The sequence below is a fragment of the Pelophylax lessonae genome (assembly GCF_965119305.1).
Source record: "Pelophylax lessonae genome assembly, chromosome: 8".
In the NCBI taxonomy this organism is placed as follows: Eukaryota; Metazoa; Chordata; class Amphibia; order Anura; family Ranidae; genus Pelophylax; species Pelophylax lessonae.
The window spans coordinates 219176662-219190637 of NC_138775.1; the positions used below are offsets into that span (position 1 = coordinate 219176662).

The following is a 13976-nucleotide window of genomic DNA, read 5'->3' on the forward strand; positions in this document are numbered from 1 at the left end:
TGCAACTTATTTAAAGTGAAAGAGGAAAAGGAGGATTCTGGAAGGAGGCCAGTGGTGTTGAGACCCCTTATGGGTCAAATTTAGAGGCGAGCGTGGTATGAGCACAGAGGGTGATACACCCGGAAATATTTCTACTTGAAGCATGAGAGCACTTTTACTTGATGAGCACCGGAGTCGGACTGATCTGTTGTATTTTTATAGATTTTGATGTTTGTTTTGCATACGCTAGTTTTTAGTGATATTTATTAATATCGGTTGACACAAACAATTTTCAGCATGCGGGACAGTTTTATGTTATTTCCTATATATGAATTTACATTTTTTTTTTTTTGTTATTTATAACATGTGATGCACTTTATGAATTAACATTCAACAGACAGAATCCTTAATTTTCGGAGGATTCTATTGGAAAGATTTTTATGCTGATGTTGCAAGGCTTTACACATGCCCTGGCTGTTTTCAGCCGGTTTGACAACTACCTCAGCTATTGAATTTCATTTTTTTTTTTTTAATGCAGTAGGGGTTTTAGCGACACACAAAGGACTTGAGAACAAAATGGGATAGAAGGACTACTGCAAGAAAATGAGTCTATAAATTATGCTGAAATTGTTATATTATTAATGAGTTTGGATTAAAAAAATATTTTTTTTTTAAAATAAAAAATAAATTGCAGTTTGAGATAGTTTATAATATTACCTCACAATAAAGTTTTATCAGATCAGCTAATACGCCCGGAGCAACAGTCTGAAATGAAATACAGCAGTTCACATAACAACTTATATTCACATGACAAACATTGATTGAAAAATCAGAAACAATAGCAAAACTGTTTATATCTACAAATATTTCTCTGACTACTTTATGGCATGCTTTAGAACTAAGCTCCAGATAAATCTATATACTTTTTCACCTGCCAAGAGATTTGTCATTGTGTTCATGAAGTTTTGTGATGAAGGCAACCTTAGTAGGCCTGATTTTTCTCAACAGTTTGGTCACTAACTTTCTAGCTGTCTCTGTCAAAAAACATTTATGAATTGTATTTACTGAATGCCTGGATCAAATAGTTTTTGTTCTATCTGCATGGGGTTCATCTTGATTTAAATAGCATGAAGATGTATTATAATGTTCATAATCCTCTGTGATAAATCTGTAAAAGTCTCTTCAGTAAAAATCCTAGGCTGTGTTTAGTATTAGACAAATATCCAATCCTAATGCTATGTAAAAGTTCAGATTCTGGTCCCATAGCAACCAATAATTCTAAGTGACATTATACAATTTATTATTTCTGCCATTTCTAATTTACAGATGATATTATATATACATACCCCAAGGGCTGCCTTCAGGCACTCTGATTTTAAAAGTTTCTCCCCCTATTGCAGAATGATATTTCCAATTAGTATATATAGGTATTTCACATTTTACATAAAGAAATCATGTAAATATTCATATAATACAGTAAACAGAGACATGCATAGGTAAAACACTATTTATTTAATACAATATGAGAAAACATATTTGTGACGGATCACCCTGTCCCTGGATTGTAAACCCCCTAATTGCATTCTCCTATGAGCTCAGGACATTGCCTTCTATTTCATTTTATGTTCACTTTATTCATCTACCGAACAAACAACCGAACAGTCGGACCCCTAGCAGATTGCTAATATCACCAGCTCAACCACCTGTCTTCCACACATCATTGAATATGCTAATACTAATACTCACCTGTTATCTATTGGGGGTTCTGTGTTTACACTTCTGATAATGTGTATTGTACTTCAATGTCAGAGACGGATTCTTCCTATTGTCTGTGTATTGAGTTGTGATGTGGATTCTGTTAAGCCTTTCTGTCCAAATTGTTAATTGTTAATGAACTCACATATTGTTTCTGTCCAGATGGCTAGATAATTAGTTCAGGTTAATTCTATTTCTGTAAACAATTTAATCTGCATATGATAATGGAATCAGATTCACCTGACCTGATAGTGTATATAATGTGTGTGAGTGGGTTCCAAAAATAGTTCCTGTCTACCCTCAACATAGAGTCTCATCTCATGTTTGTGGGAGAAGGCTATACTAGCTCTCTCACTCTTCTGCTTGGATCGCTAAATCACTAGCTCTTATAAGAGCGGTTCCTGCTCTACTCTACAGCATCCCTCCCACTAGGGGGAAGAGAACATCTCTGGAGGCGCAACTCCTCTTTCCATAGGGGTGGCCGCTACAATATTGCTTCCTCATATTGTTGTATTTATTTAACTATATAAGTTTTACATGAGCAGTGTGGCTGATTTCTTCTTCAAAGGGTTGTGATGGTCTAATAGATAAAATGCTCATTTTTGTTATAGTCACACATAGGTGTCCATTTATGAAACCCAGATGATCACAGCTCATCTCGGATCATTATTGATTTATGAAACAGAGATGATCGGGGAGAACATGTTCATCTCCACACACAGAGAATCTGTCATCGACTGGCACAGAAACGGCCAATTTATGAAGCTGCGATCTCCGCACTTCACTGGCGATCTGGGAATTCACACTCCCAGATTCACCAGCCCAGAGGTGGAGCATTGGAGAGAGAAGACAGAATCTGAGGACAACTGAGGGGGAATAAGGAAAACTATTGACTTCCTTCTTCCTCGATCAGACCCCCGAAGACAGTAAACATGTCCCCCTGCCATATATATATGTGTATATATATATATTTTTTTTTTTAAATGTGGTGTGTAGTATATATATTTATATATAAAATTTGTGTGTATATATATATATATATATATATATATATATTTTGTGTATGGGGACTAACTATTTTATTAATATGAGGTGGGGGTCTCCTCTGAGGATGCCTGTGTACTCATCAGTGGTAATTTACTACTGCTTAATCACTTCCTATCCAAGGACGTGCCTGTACGTCCTTGGATTTCAGTGGTTATACGGGGATGATGCCAGCACCCACAGGCATAAACCCAGTACCGATAGTTTCAGCCAGTGATTCCTTACAAAGTAGAAGTAATCTGATTGGCTAATTAGCCACTCGATCAGTCCTGCGTGTGACGGAAGTGGGTCCCACACCCTCCCGCTGCCACCGCCTCTCCCGGGCTCTCCGTCCCATTGCATGGCTGCCTGAGACAAAGAGAGAGGAACTGACATCATTCCCCTCTCTTTGTAACCCTGGAAACCGGGAGCGACAAGTATTCGTCACCTCCGGTTCTGCCCCTTTGTTTACCTGGACACCAGCGGCCAGAGAAGCAGCCGATCTCAGTCCGATTGGCTGCATTGGGGGCCAGAGGAGAGAATTTTTTTTTAAAAAGTGTAAAAAAAAAAAAATGTTATATAAAAGAAATAAATAATAATAAAAAAATGTTAAGCACCCCCGTCCCTTCGTGCTGATGTGCAAACGCGAACACATACGTTACTCCCGCACGCATATGTAAACAGTGATCGTACCACACAAGTGAGGTATTGTCGCGAACGTCAGAGTGAGAGCAATAATTATAACCCAAACCTTATGTGCCACTCTAAACTGGCGTTTAAAGCGTCACCTAAGGGGAATTTTAGGCACCATAGTTTTCCGCTATTCCACAGGCAGGACCAATTTTAATGTGTGACATGTTAGGTATCTATTTACTTGACGTAACATCATCTTTCACATTATACAAAAAAATTGGGCTAACTTTATTGTTTTGTTTTTTTTTTTTTTATTCATGAATGTATTTTTTTTTTTTCCAAAAAAATTGCATTTGAAAAGCTGCTGCGCAAATACTGTGTGACATAAAAAAATTACAACATACATTCTATAGTGTCTCTGCTAAAAAAATATATAATGTTTGAGGATTCCAAGTAATTTTTCTAGCAAAAAAAAATAGATTTTTACATGTAGGAGTGAAGTGTCAGAATAGGCTTGGGTCTCACAAGATTACAGGCAGCCCACCCACTTTTACATGGATCTTGGCCATTTTCAGAGGAAAAACTTCTCCCTGTGGGAAATTAAGTTCTCCGCTTCATAAACAGGAGATCATTTTCCACTGAGAACTGCCGAGAAGTGAACTGAGAAAATAATTCTCTGATTCATGAACGTACACCATATTTCAATGCAATAATGTACTACATTTTATAAAAAGTCCCCTGTTACTTGCCTAACAAATATTATTTACTCAGTAATGCATTGAAAAATATTATGATATTTAACATAGTAAACAATATAAGATGTTGTCAATATACAGTTTTAAACTTACCAATGCACAAACAGCCTTCAACGTGGCTTCATCTAGTCCCAGTGAGTTCTAAAAAACAAAAGCCCAAAAAAGATAATTTGTACCCCAATCATCCATTTGTCCAGCTTTCCAAGTGTATGTCAAGGCTCTTTGTCATCAGTCTCAGATTTATTATCTTACTTTCTTCTGACAGGTTCTCTTTATATTGGAAGACAAGGAAAACTGAGGGGCTTGATTTACTAATGGAATAGAGACTGTTTACATAGCAAATTAAATGTTGACTTCGCTTAAAGTGCTTGTAAAGGTTACATTTGTTTAAAATAAAATAACAAACATGGCATATTTACCTGCTCTGTGCAATGGTTTTGCACAGAACAGCCCCAATCCTCCTCTTCTTGGGTCCCCCGGTGATGTCCCCCCCCCCCTGCTCAGTGGATGAGTTTCAGATGATTCCTGCTGAAGTGACCAAAATTCAAGCAATGGGTGGCCTTGTAAGTACCACCCAGCTCAACAAAAGTCAATCTAAAATTTAACTGAGTCAAGTAGAAAATGATCAGCCCAGCAGTGTCTGCACCCTATTAGATGCAGTCACTCTTTGGGTATGCGGGCAGCCTCATAACTGCTGAATTCAATAGCCAGCAATGAAGATTCCCTCATCCATGGTGTTCAGCTTGGATGGAGGAATAGATGGATTTCTCTATTACAGCCTATGGGGCTGAATGAGATACATCAAGTGATGTATTGGTTAGCCTTAGTAAACTAGATGAAGCTTTGTTCACTTTGGATGCCATTCATGTGCAATGGAAATAAACCGACAGGATTTTTGCCTGCATGTGATTGGATGATTAAAGTGAAAATTACTTCCTTATAGCTAAGTTAAGTTGTGAGTCTATATTCCTTTAGGAAACAAAGGATTAGCTTTTACTATAGTAGAAAGAAATCTACCAGAAATCTTTATTTAAAATCACCTGTTCACCTTCTCCTATTCCTAGGACCGTGGCACTCTGGAACCTATTGCAGGTCCGGTAAGCAAGCTGTCTTTGGCAAGTGATATTTTGCAGTGTTTTATCCTTTTGGGAGTAACGGCTCATATACTGAAGGACATATTTGTAAAGCAGTGAATATGACATCAAACAATAATTCACTGCAGGTGAATATTCCTAGTGAATTTGTTTTAATATGCAGTAAACTATTCACCACCAGTGAATTTTCAGTGAATGCCACCTTCATTACTTCATAAAAATGCCACTAAATGTTTTGAGATGATGTCATTTATGTTTTTCATTTCATACATTTTCATTTTACTCCCTTAGGGCCCGTACACACACAAAAACCAGCCGACATTCAGCTCGTGTTTACGGCAGCCGGTCCAACAGAAGTCGGGGGAAACATCGATCTTCTGTCGAAGGGGCATGGCCAAAAAAGGTCTGCCAATTGTCATCTGATCAGCGCTCTTGACCGGTGTGTTCTACTGTGGGCCAATCCCCCTGTCAGAACACAAGAGCTCAATGGGGAGATCATTGTACTAATATCGCATTGTTAGTACAGGATCTCCTCCCGAACTATTCTGTTTTTGTTTTTCGTTCAGCCCACTGGGTTGAATGGAAAAAAAAAAACTGATAGTGTGTACTAGGCTTAAATTGGTACTAAACCCACAACAATAAATTCAGTCTGTATATGCTTGCTATACTCACTGTGGAACCTAAGGGGTTAATCCTCTGCATTGTGTATAAAGGCTGTTTGATCCTGTCTCTCTAATCCTTCTCTGCTTTCACTTTCATAACCTGATATTTACAGAGTCGGGGACAGGCTGCACATGCTCAGTTTGGTGTGTATTGCTAGATAGTTTTTTTTTTCCTGGGAGAGTGCATGTGATCAGCACAGAGCCAATCAGCACTGTCCAGACATTTCCAGACAGAGGATCAGGGGGAAATGAAAACTCCTCCTACAAGCTTTACTAGGAATTGCTACAAGTCACAAGGCTGCTATATACTGCTGATAAGAAAAGTTATTATCTGTTTATATTTAATATAATAATTGCATTTCCATGTTCTGTGTACTATGGGAGACCAGATATAGTGAATGCAGGATCCTGGGTTTAGTAACATTTTACAGGATTCTGGGTTTAGTAACACTTTAAGTCACCCAAAGAACTGATGTCTCAGTTTTTGTTTTGTTTTTTAATTATGTCTATTCTAATAAAAAAAAATTTTTTCAGAAATGTCCCTGAAGAATAAGTAGCTCTTACTTTATAGTCCTGAGGATGATTTACTAAAGGAACTGAGAATGTTCACACTATAAATTGTATGAAGATTGACTTCAATTATCTATTCATGAAAAAAGCAACTTCCGGTTCATTTTTTTCATCTGCACATTAACCACTTTACCACCGGAGGATTTTGCTGTCTTACGTCCAGGCCACTTTTTGCGATTCGGCGCTGTGCGACTTTAACTGACAATTGCGCGGTCGTGCGACGCCGTACCCAGACAAAATTTACGTCCTTTTTTTCCCACAAACAGAGATTTTTTTTGGTGGTATTTAACATTTTCTTATATGAAATTCCCCCCCCCAATGTAAAAATCTAATTTTTTTTAAATTTTTGGCCAATTTGTTTTCTGCTACCTATGTTTGGTAAAAAAAAATCACGATAAGCGTATTTTGATTGGTTTGCGCAAAAGTTATTGCGTTTACTAACTACGGGAAAGATTTCTGTCATTTTTGGTGTTTTTTTTTTAACGCGTAATGGCGGCGATCTGCTTTTTTTTTTGCGGGACTGCAACATTGCGGCGGACAGGTCGGACCCTTGACTGACATTTTTGACACTTTTGGGGGTACCAGTGACATTACTGCAGTAATCAGTGCTATAAATATGCACTGTTACTGTAAAAATGACACTGGCAGGGAAGGGGTTAATTTTATTGGAGAGGGAGGGGTTAATGTATGCCTGGTGCTTACTGACGTGTGGGGGGGGAGGTGACTATGTGACACAAGGACAGATCGGATGTTCAGCTATGCTGAACACTCTGATCTGCCACTCCCTGTCACTTAGGAGATCCGCCCACTCTGTTTACACAGGCGGGCGGATCTCCTCACTCGATTCCCCAACGATCGGGAAAGAGCGTCTACGTCGCTGGACGGGAACGACTGGAGGTAAAGTGGTTAATGGGTAATTGAAGTGAATATTCAACAATTTATTGTGTGAACATTCTCAATCAGCCTCAGTATTTCTGACCAGCTGTTATGTACAAACAGAAATGAAGCGAGGGAACAAGAAAACTTACCAGAAGCTTTACAACAGCCTCACCAGATTTGCTTCCAGTTTCTCCAACCCCCTCCAAAAGTTCATCCTAAAAACAAAATGCAACAGAATTGTGTATGCATGCATGCCAAATATCTCACTTAATACCTCTAAGGTGCAGCTTTACAGACTACAAATGACAAACAAGTTAAAATTTCTGTAAAATTAACCCATATTTAAAAATAAATAAATAAAAACATTTTGGGCATTGTAATTGTGGGTGTGGTCAGTGCTCATTTATGTTTTGAGTGTTGCAATTTTTTTGCTTTTTAGATTATTGAATACATTACTTTTACATTATGAGATTACAAAGTGACCACATCTACATTATTCATAGTAAGAGGTCCCAAGCATTAAGAGGTTTCAGCATTAAGAGCTTTGATGTTTAATGATCATGGGCACACACAGTTTTTATATGTCTTTATATTTTCAGCGTGTGGACATTTACTGTTTTTGAAAGCTTGCAACTTCTGATATCCTGTATATGTATGTGAGAATGGAATAGTTTGTATCATATATAACTATATAGTTATGTCTGTGTGTGTGTGGTGTGTGTGTGTGTGTGTGTATATTATATATATATATATATATATATATAGTGCTGGGAACTCCCACCTCCAATCCAGTCCTCATGAGCGCACACATTACATGAGGTATACCATCTGCTCCCATATGTAGATATTTTACGATACTTGTTCTGCAGCACCTGAGGTGATAAATTCAAATGTTTGCAACATCCACAAACTTCACATGGGAAAAATCTGTATAACAGTTGTGAGCCGCTCACAATCCTTCCTCAGGTAAAGTATGTATAAAACTGAAACAGATCATCTCCATCTTATATGTTAATTGCAGCCAGAAACATGGAACACCTGTGCACACATCCTTCTACTACCTTGTATCAGAGAAGCGCTCTTATAGGGAATGAATTAAAAATCATATAGGACACTATAGTTAGGGCAGATATGTTTCTCCCTCAACTACAGGCTTTGACCTTTTTAGGATCTAAACAAAGTGGACCTTTTCCATGTTTGTCCTGTGTACATTGTTCTACATGATTAAGGGTTCATCTTTTACACACAGGAAGAAATATAGACATAAACATCAAAGGGTACAATGCATGTCAGAGCCCTTTTGTAGTTTATGCATTAAAATGCCCCTGTGGTTCGCACTATATCAGGGAGATGACACCGAGGATGAAAGATAGATTATCACAACATAAATCCTCAAGGGGGCAGATTAGCCAGAGCTTCCTGTTCCCAAACATTTTTCTATGCAGACATTCCATTTCCCAGCTTAAATTTATAATCATTGATCATGTTCCTAGACCCCAGAGGGGTGCCAACAGGGAATGCAGTTAAAGTGTAGAGAGGTTAAATAGATAGCTGAACTGGACACTATACAACCCAAAGGGTTAAATGACGACTTGGATTTATTCCTTTTCTTGTACCCACTGTCACGTTTGGTGGGCACTACTGCCTACTGAACGTGATGTATTCAAGTGAATGGAGCCAGTCTACAATTGCCCCACATCCACATGTAATACACATGGTTGCAGCACAGCGGGTGGCATTTAGGAGGTTAAAACATATGGTAAGGAGGTGAGCTATTTCCTTATCACCTGTCAAACTCTTCATTCTTGTTGCTCTATAAGAGCGGTTCTTTGATACAAATTAGTGGAGGGATGTGTGTACAGGCGTTATGTGCTCCCGGTTACAATTAACATTTAAAAGGAAATGGTCTGTTTCAGTTTTATACATATTTTACCTGATCAAAGGCCATGACAGTTCAAGAGATTGCATGGATTTATCACATACGAAGTTTGTGGATTTTGCAAATATTTAAATAAATCACTCGATGTGTTGCAGAACAGATATCATGAAGTATTTTATATATATGAAAGTATTATCTCTCTCTCTCTCTCTCTCTCTCTCTCTCTCTCTCTCTATATATATATATATATATATATATATATATATATATATATATATATATATATAGATAGATAGATAGATAGATAGATAGATAGATAGATAGATAGATAGATAGTTACACATACATATATGTACACTACTGTGTTTGTATATTTATGTCTAACCATGGAGATAATCAGAAGTTATTTAATTTCTGTCATTAATCAAACGTGTTGCCCAGTAGTCACATTTGTTTGCTCTGAATGCTGTAATTCAATTCAATGTGATTGGTTAGCACAATTACTGCTCTTTGTGCATCTTCATTGGTCATTGAACTGGTTTACAAGGGTTGATGTTTTTCACAGAGCAAAAAATGCTCACATTAAATGCCAAATAATGTGGAGAAGCATTTGAAAATAAAATGAAAATGTTGCCTTGTGCATTATTGGTTAATTCACATTGCATATTTTATATCAAAAATTATATTATATCAAAATTAGATTTAAAAAATGTAAGTAGATGGAGAGAGTCTTACAAAATCATGACCCTCGCCAAGAAGGTTATCAGCATGGCAGCCTGTACACTTCTGCAAAGAAAGTACAAAGTACATTATGAGACATAATAATAATACTAGTAATAATAAAATACCTAAATGAAAATGGTAGATGAGGGAATTCTATTCCTGTTTGGGATTTGGGTAGTATCTTTTTCCATGTCTATAAGCTGTAGCATTAAAGCTGAGGGCAACCAACATCAAAAACAGATAAATCAGCACAAAGGACATAACTTACAGATAGTAGGATGTGCACCTTGTGCTGATTCCTTTTTCTTCATCCTGCCCCACCCAACCCCACCCCTGTAACCTTCTAGCACAGTAGGGGTTAATACAATGAAGGGGCTGTCACAGGCTCAACTATTCTCACCATTTCTGCCCAGCTCTGCCATTCACAGAAGACATATTAGAGCTTCTATAAATGAAAACAAATGGAGGACAGACAGATGATTGAACAGGTTGACCAAGGTTGTTTCCAAGGGTTAGGTATGGGCCATACCCCCCCCCCCCGTTGAGAAGTTCTGCTGCGAACCTAACAGGGGGGGTGTTCGGAGCATCCCTATCCCTTAGTAACAACCTTGTTATTAGAGTGCAGCTTACTCATTGTAGTACTGTGAAATTCATACCCCCAAGGCTATTATAGGCCCAGGTTCTTTTTCTATACCATCCTAAATATGCACCCTTTTATGAATAACTTCAGACCAGGCTCAAGGAAAAGTTCTAACCCGAATGGCAAACCCCATTGAAATCTGAGGGAGCCGAACATGAAAAATCAAAAGTGCCTATTTTGAGGGCTTGTATGCAAGTAATTGGCCATAAAAGTGGTATTGGGTTTTAACATGGGGCCCCCATGTTAAAAGGGACTTCCAGATTCTGATACGCCCCCCACCCACAGACCCCGACAACCACAGCTCAGGGTTGTTGGGAAGAGCCTCCCTGCCCCAGAGCACTGCCCCCCATGTTGAGAGCATGTGACTTGGTATGGTTAAGGAGGGGGCTGCTCGCTTGTCCCCTCCCCTTTCCTGACCTGCCAGGCTGCGTGCATGGATAAAGGTCTGGTATGGATTTTGGGGGGGGAAAGCTGTTTTTTTTTTTTAATTATTCATGGACTGGGGGGGGGGGGGGTCGAGGTTAAACTACGCCATTTTTTTCTTTACATTTTTAATAGCCGGCATCCGACAATTGTAACCGCGAGTCATTTTAAATGTGATTTGACCCATTGACAGCTGATGACTCATCAGTTGTTAAGGATGCCGCGGCCACGTTCCCGGCCCCACTCCTTAAAAACCAGCTTATAGTACGCCCTGATTGGGCAAAGCTTTACCCAATCAGGGCGTAGCATTGCAGGGTGTTCATCTGGGCGAACACCCTGAAAATTTGTATGTTTGGCAAATGGCGGAACAGGCAAATGTTCGGCCCAAACATGCTCGGGACAAAACGTTCTCCCATCCCTACTAAGGGTAACTAAGTAAATTCACAAAATTACAAGCAACCAGTCAAGGTGTGGCACCTTGGTAAGGAGTGGCTTCCTCTGGTCATGAGAGGGCACCAGTCCAGCTCTCTCCCTAGCAGTCCATCTCCCATAGCATAGCAGGCCCATCTCCCATAGCAACCGGGAGCAGACCAGCATTACAGGGTCCCTATCCTGACCAGTAGGTACGGTACAGAAGGAGTTATTACAGGACACACATGAGACCTGCACTATGTGTCCGGCGGGATTTCATTCCATAACTGGGAGTGAGGTAGTGGAGGTATTCTGGCTGGTGGAGTGGCATGGTTTGGCTCCACCCCAACTGCAACACATGTAATGCACTGAGATTATAGCATTGGGACAGCTGTTGGAAGAGAGGAATATGGCTTTATACTACTTGCAGTGTCTGCTCATCTCTGAGTCTGGAGACTGCCAAAAGGTTAGACTTTCCTCATCATGGCACTTCTCGCCTGGCCCTGGGCATTGATGGGTGCACCTCTGGCAAAGGTTACCCTTATTGCACAGGCGTGTAGGCTCCCTCTGACAAAATGTCATACTCAGAGACAGTATCAGTATCCAAATCCTCCACCACTCTACATATGGCTGACCCTCTCTCCCAGATGGGTTACCCTCTGAGTTATCAGGGAATTACAAGAGATTTATACAAAGTCAAATTTAGGTACTTGCACTTATTCATTTTAAAATAGATTTGCACATTTTCTTTTACTGAATAGGTTTTAGTAAACAGATTTCTATGTTCATGGTGGCCATAGAAATAAAAATATATATTATTGAACAGCTAATCTGTACATAATATCTTTAAATTAGTACTTCATACCAGTATAGCAATAAGTTCTTTCAATGCAGCTTCATAATTCTCTTTGTTTTGATCCTCCTAAAAAATAAAAAGTCAAACTTAATAAAAGGAAAGTGAATGCATTAATCATATAATACACAGCAAATGTTTTGTATAAAATGTATTTTGTTAGATAGAAAGATTATTTTAGAGAAGGTTAAAGTTATTGTAACTGCCCTATTAAAAGCAGATCTCTTAAAGCAATCTAAGCAAACCAATAACACTTTAATGAAAAGTGCCATGGCAAATTCAACTTAAAAAAAAAGTGTCCTAGACACCAAAATGCTTTCAGAACATCTAATCAGATCTGCTGGCGGTGATTAAATTGTTCATTTATGAAATCAATATATGCAGCGATAGTGACTATCACTTATCTCCACTGTACAGCAGTTTATGTGGCTGTGATGAGGAGTGGAGACGTTGTTCTGTCTCCCACTGCAGCAAAATGAGAGAAATGATCTCCCTCCCTCTTTCTCCACCTCAGAGATGGTAATAGCAGGGAAAGAGAAGAGATAAACAGTCACAATGTGATGAGGAAGCAGATGAATGTCACTGCTTGGCAGCCCCAGTAAAATCATTCAGGTTGTATGTATATATACACATACATTGTATTACAGAAAGTATTGGGGCGTCTGCCTTTACACCCACATGAGCTTTAATGGCATCCCAGTCTTAGTCCATAGGGTTTAATGTTGAGTCAGCCCACACTTTGCAGCTTTAAAAGCTTCAACTCTTCTGGGAAGGCTGTCCACAAGGTTTAGGAGTATGTCCCTGGGAATGTTTGACCATTCTTCCAGATATGCATTTGTGAGGTCAGGCACTGATGTTGGAGAGAAGGCCTGGCTCACAGTCTCCACTCAAATTCACTAAAGGTGTTCTATTGCGTTGTTGTCAGGACTCTGTGCAGGCCAGTCAAGATACTCCACCTCAAACTCGCTCATCTGTGTCTTTATAGACCTTCATTTGTGCACTGGTTAGGAACATGAAATTGGCCAAAATGCCTTGGTATCCTGATGCCTTAAGAGTTCACTTCACAGGACTTAAGGGGCTAAGCCCAACCCTGAAAACCAACCTCACATCATAATCCCCCCTTCACCAAATGATTTGGACCAGTGCACAAAGCAAGGTCCATAAAGACATGGATGAGCGAGTTTGTGGTGCAGGAACTTGATTGGCCTGCACAGAGTCCCAGTGCACCTTTTGCAGCTATAACAGCTTCAACTCTTCTGGGAAGACTGTGCACAAGGTTTAGGAGTGTGTCTATGGGAATGTTTGACCATTCTTCCAAAAGCGCATTTGTGAGGCCAGGCACTGATGTTGGAGAGAAGGTCTGGCTCGCAGTTTGTGCTCTAATTCATCACAAAGGTCTTCTGTTGGGTTGAGGTCTGGACTCTGTGTAGGCCAATCAAGTTCCTGCACCACAAACTCGCTCATCCATGTCTTTATGGACCTTGCTTTGTGCACTGGTCCAAATCATTTGGGGGAGGGGGGATTATGATGTGAGGCTGGTTTTCAGGGTTGGGCTTAGCCCCTTAGGTCCTGTGAAGGGATATCTTAAGGCATCAGCATACCAAGGCATTTTGGCCAATTTCATGTTCCTAACCAATGAACAAAGCAAGGTCCATAAAGACACAGATGAGCGAGTTTGGGGTGGAGGATCTTGACTG

The 13976-nt window shown here is 39.4% G+C and overlaps 1 protein-coding gene across 1 annotated transcript; it reads right to left on the reverse strand.

Moving 5' to 3' along the window:
• Positions 1–1211: 1211 nt before the first annotated feature.
• On the reverse strand, positions 1212–10056 carry LOC309562038 (uncharacterized protein). Its single transcript, XM_082266139.1, has 4 exons — positions 9965–10056; positions 7500–7565; positions 4239–4286; positions 1212–1370 (listed from the first exon to the last, which is right to left on the reverse strand). Exons 1-4 carry the CDS (start codon positions 10037–10039, stop codon positions 1227–1229), a joined length of 333 nt encoding a protein of 110 aa, XP_082122265.1. The 5' UTR covers positions 10040–10056; the 3' UTR covers positions 1212–1226.
• Positions 10057–13976: the final 3920 nt, after the last annotated feature.

Bases quoted from the DNA above. Each gene is read 5' to 3' on its own strand.
- LOC309562038 (XM_082266139.1), bottom strand. From the start codon at position 10,039: ATGTACTTTGTACTTTCTTTGCAGAAGTGTACAGGCTGCCATGCTGAT. The intron at 4,287-7,499 runs GTAAGTTTTCTT...TTTGTTTTTTAG, and splicing joins AGGCTGTTGTAAAGCTTCTG to AACTCACTGGGACTAGATGA. The intron at 1,371-4,238 runs GTAAGTTTAAAA...ATTCTGCAATAG, and splicing joins TGAAGGCTGTTTGTGCATTG to GGGGAGAAACTTTTAAAATC.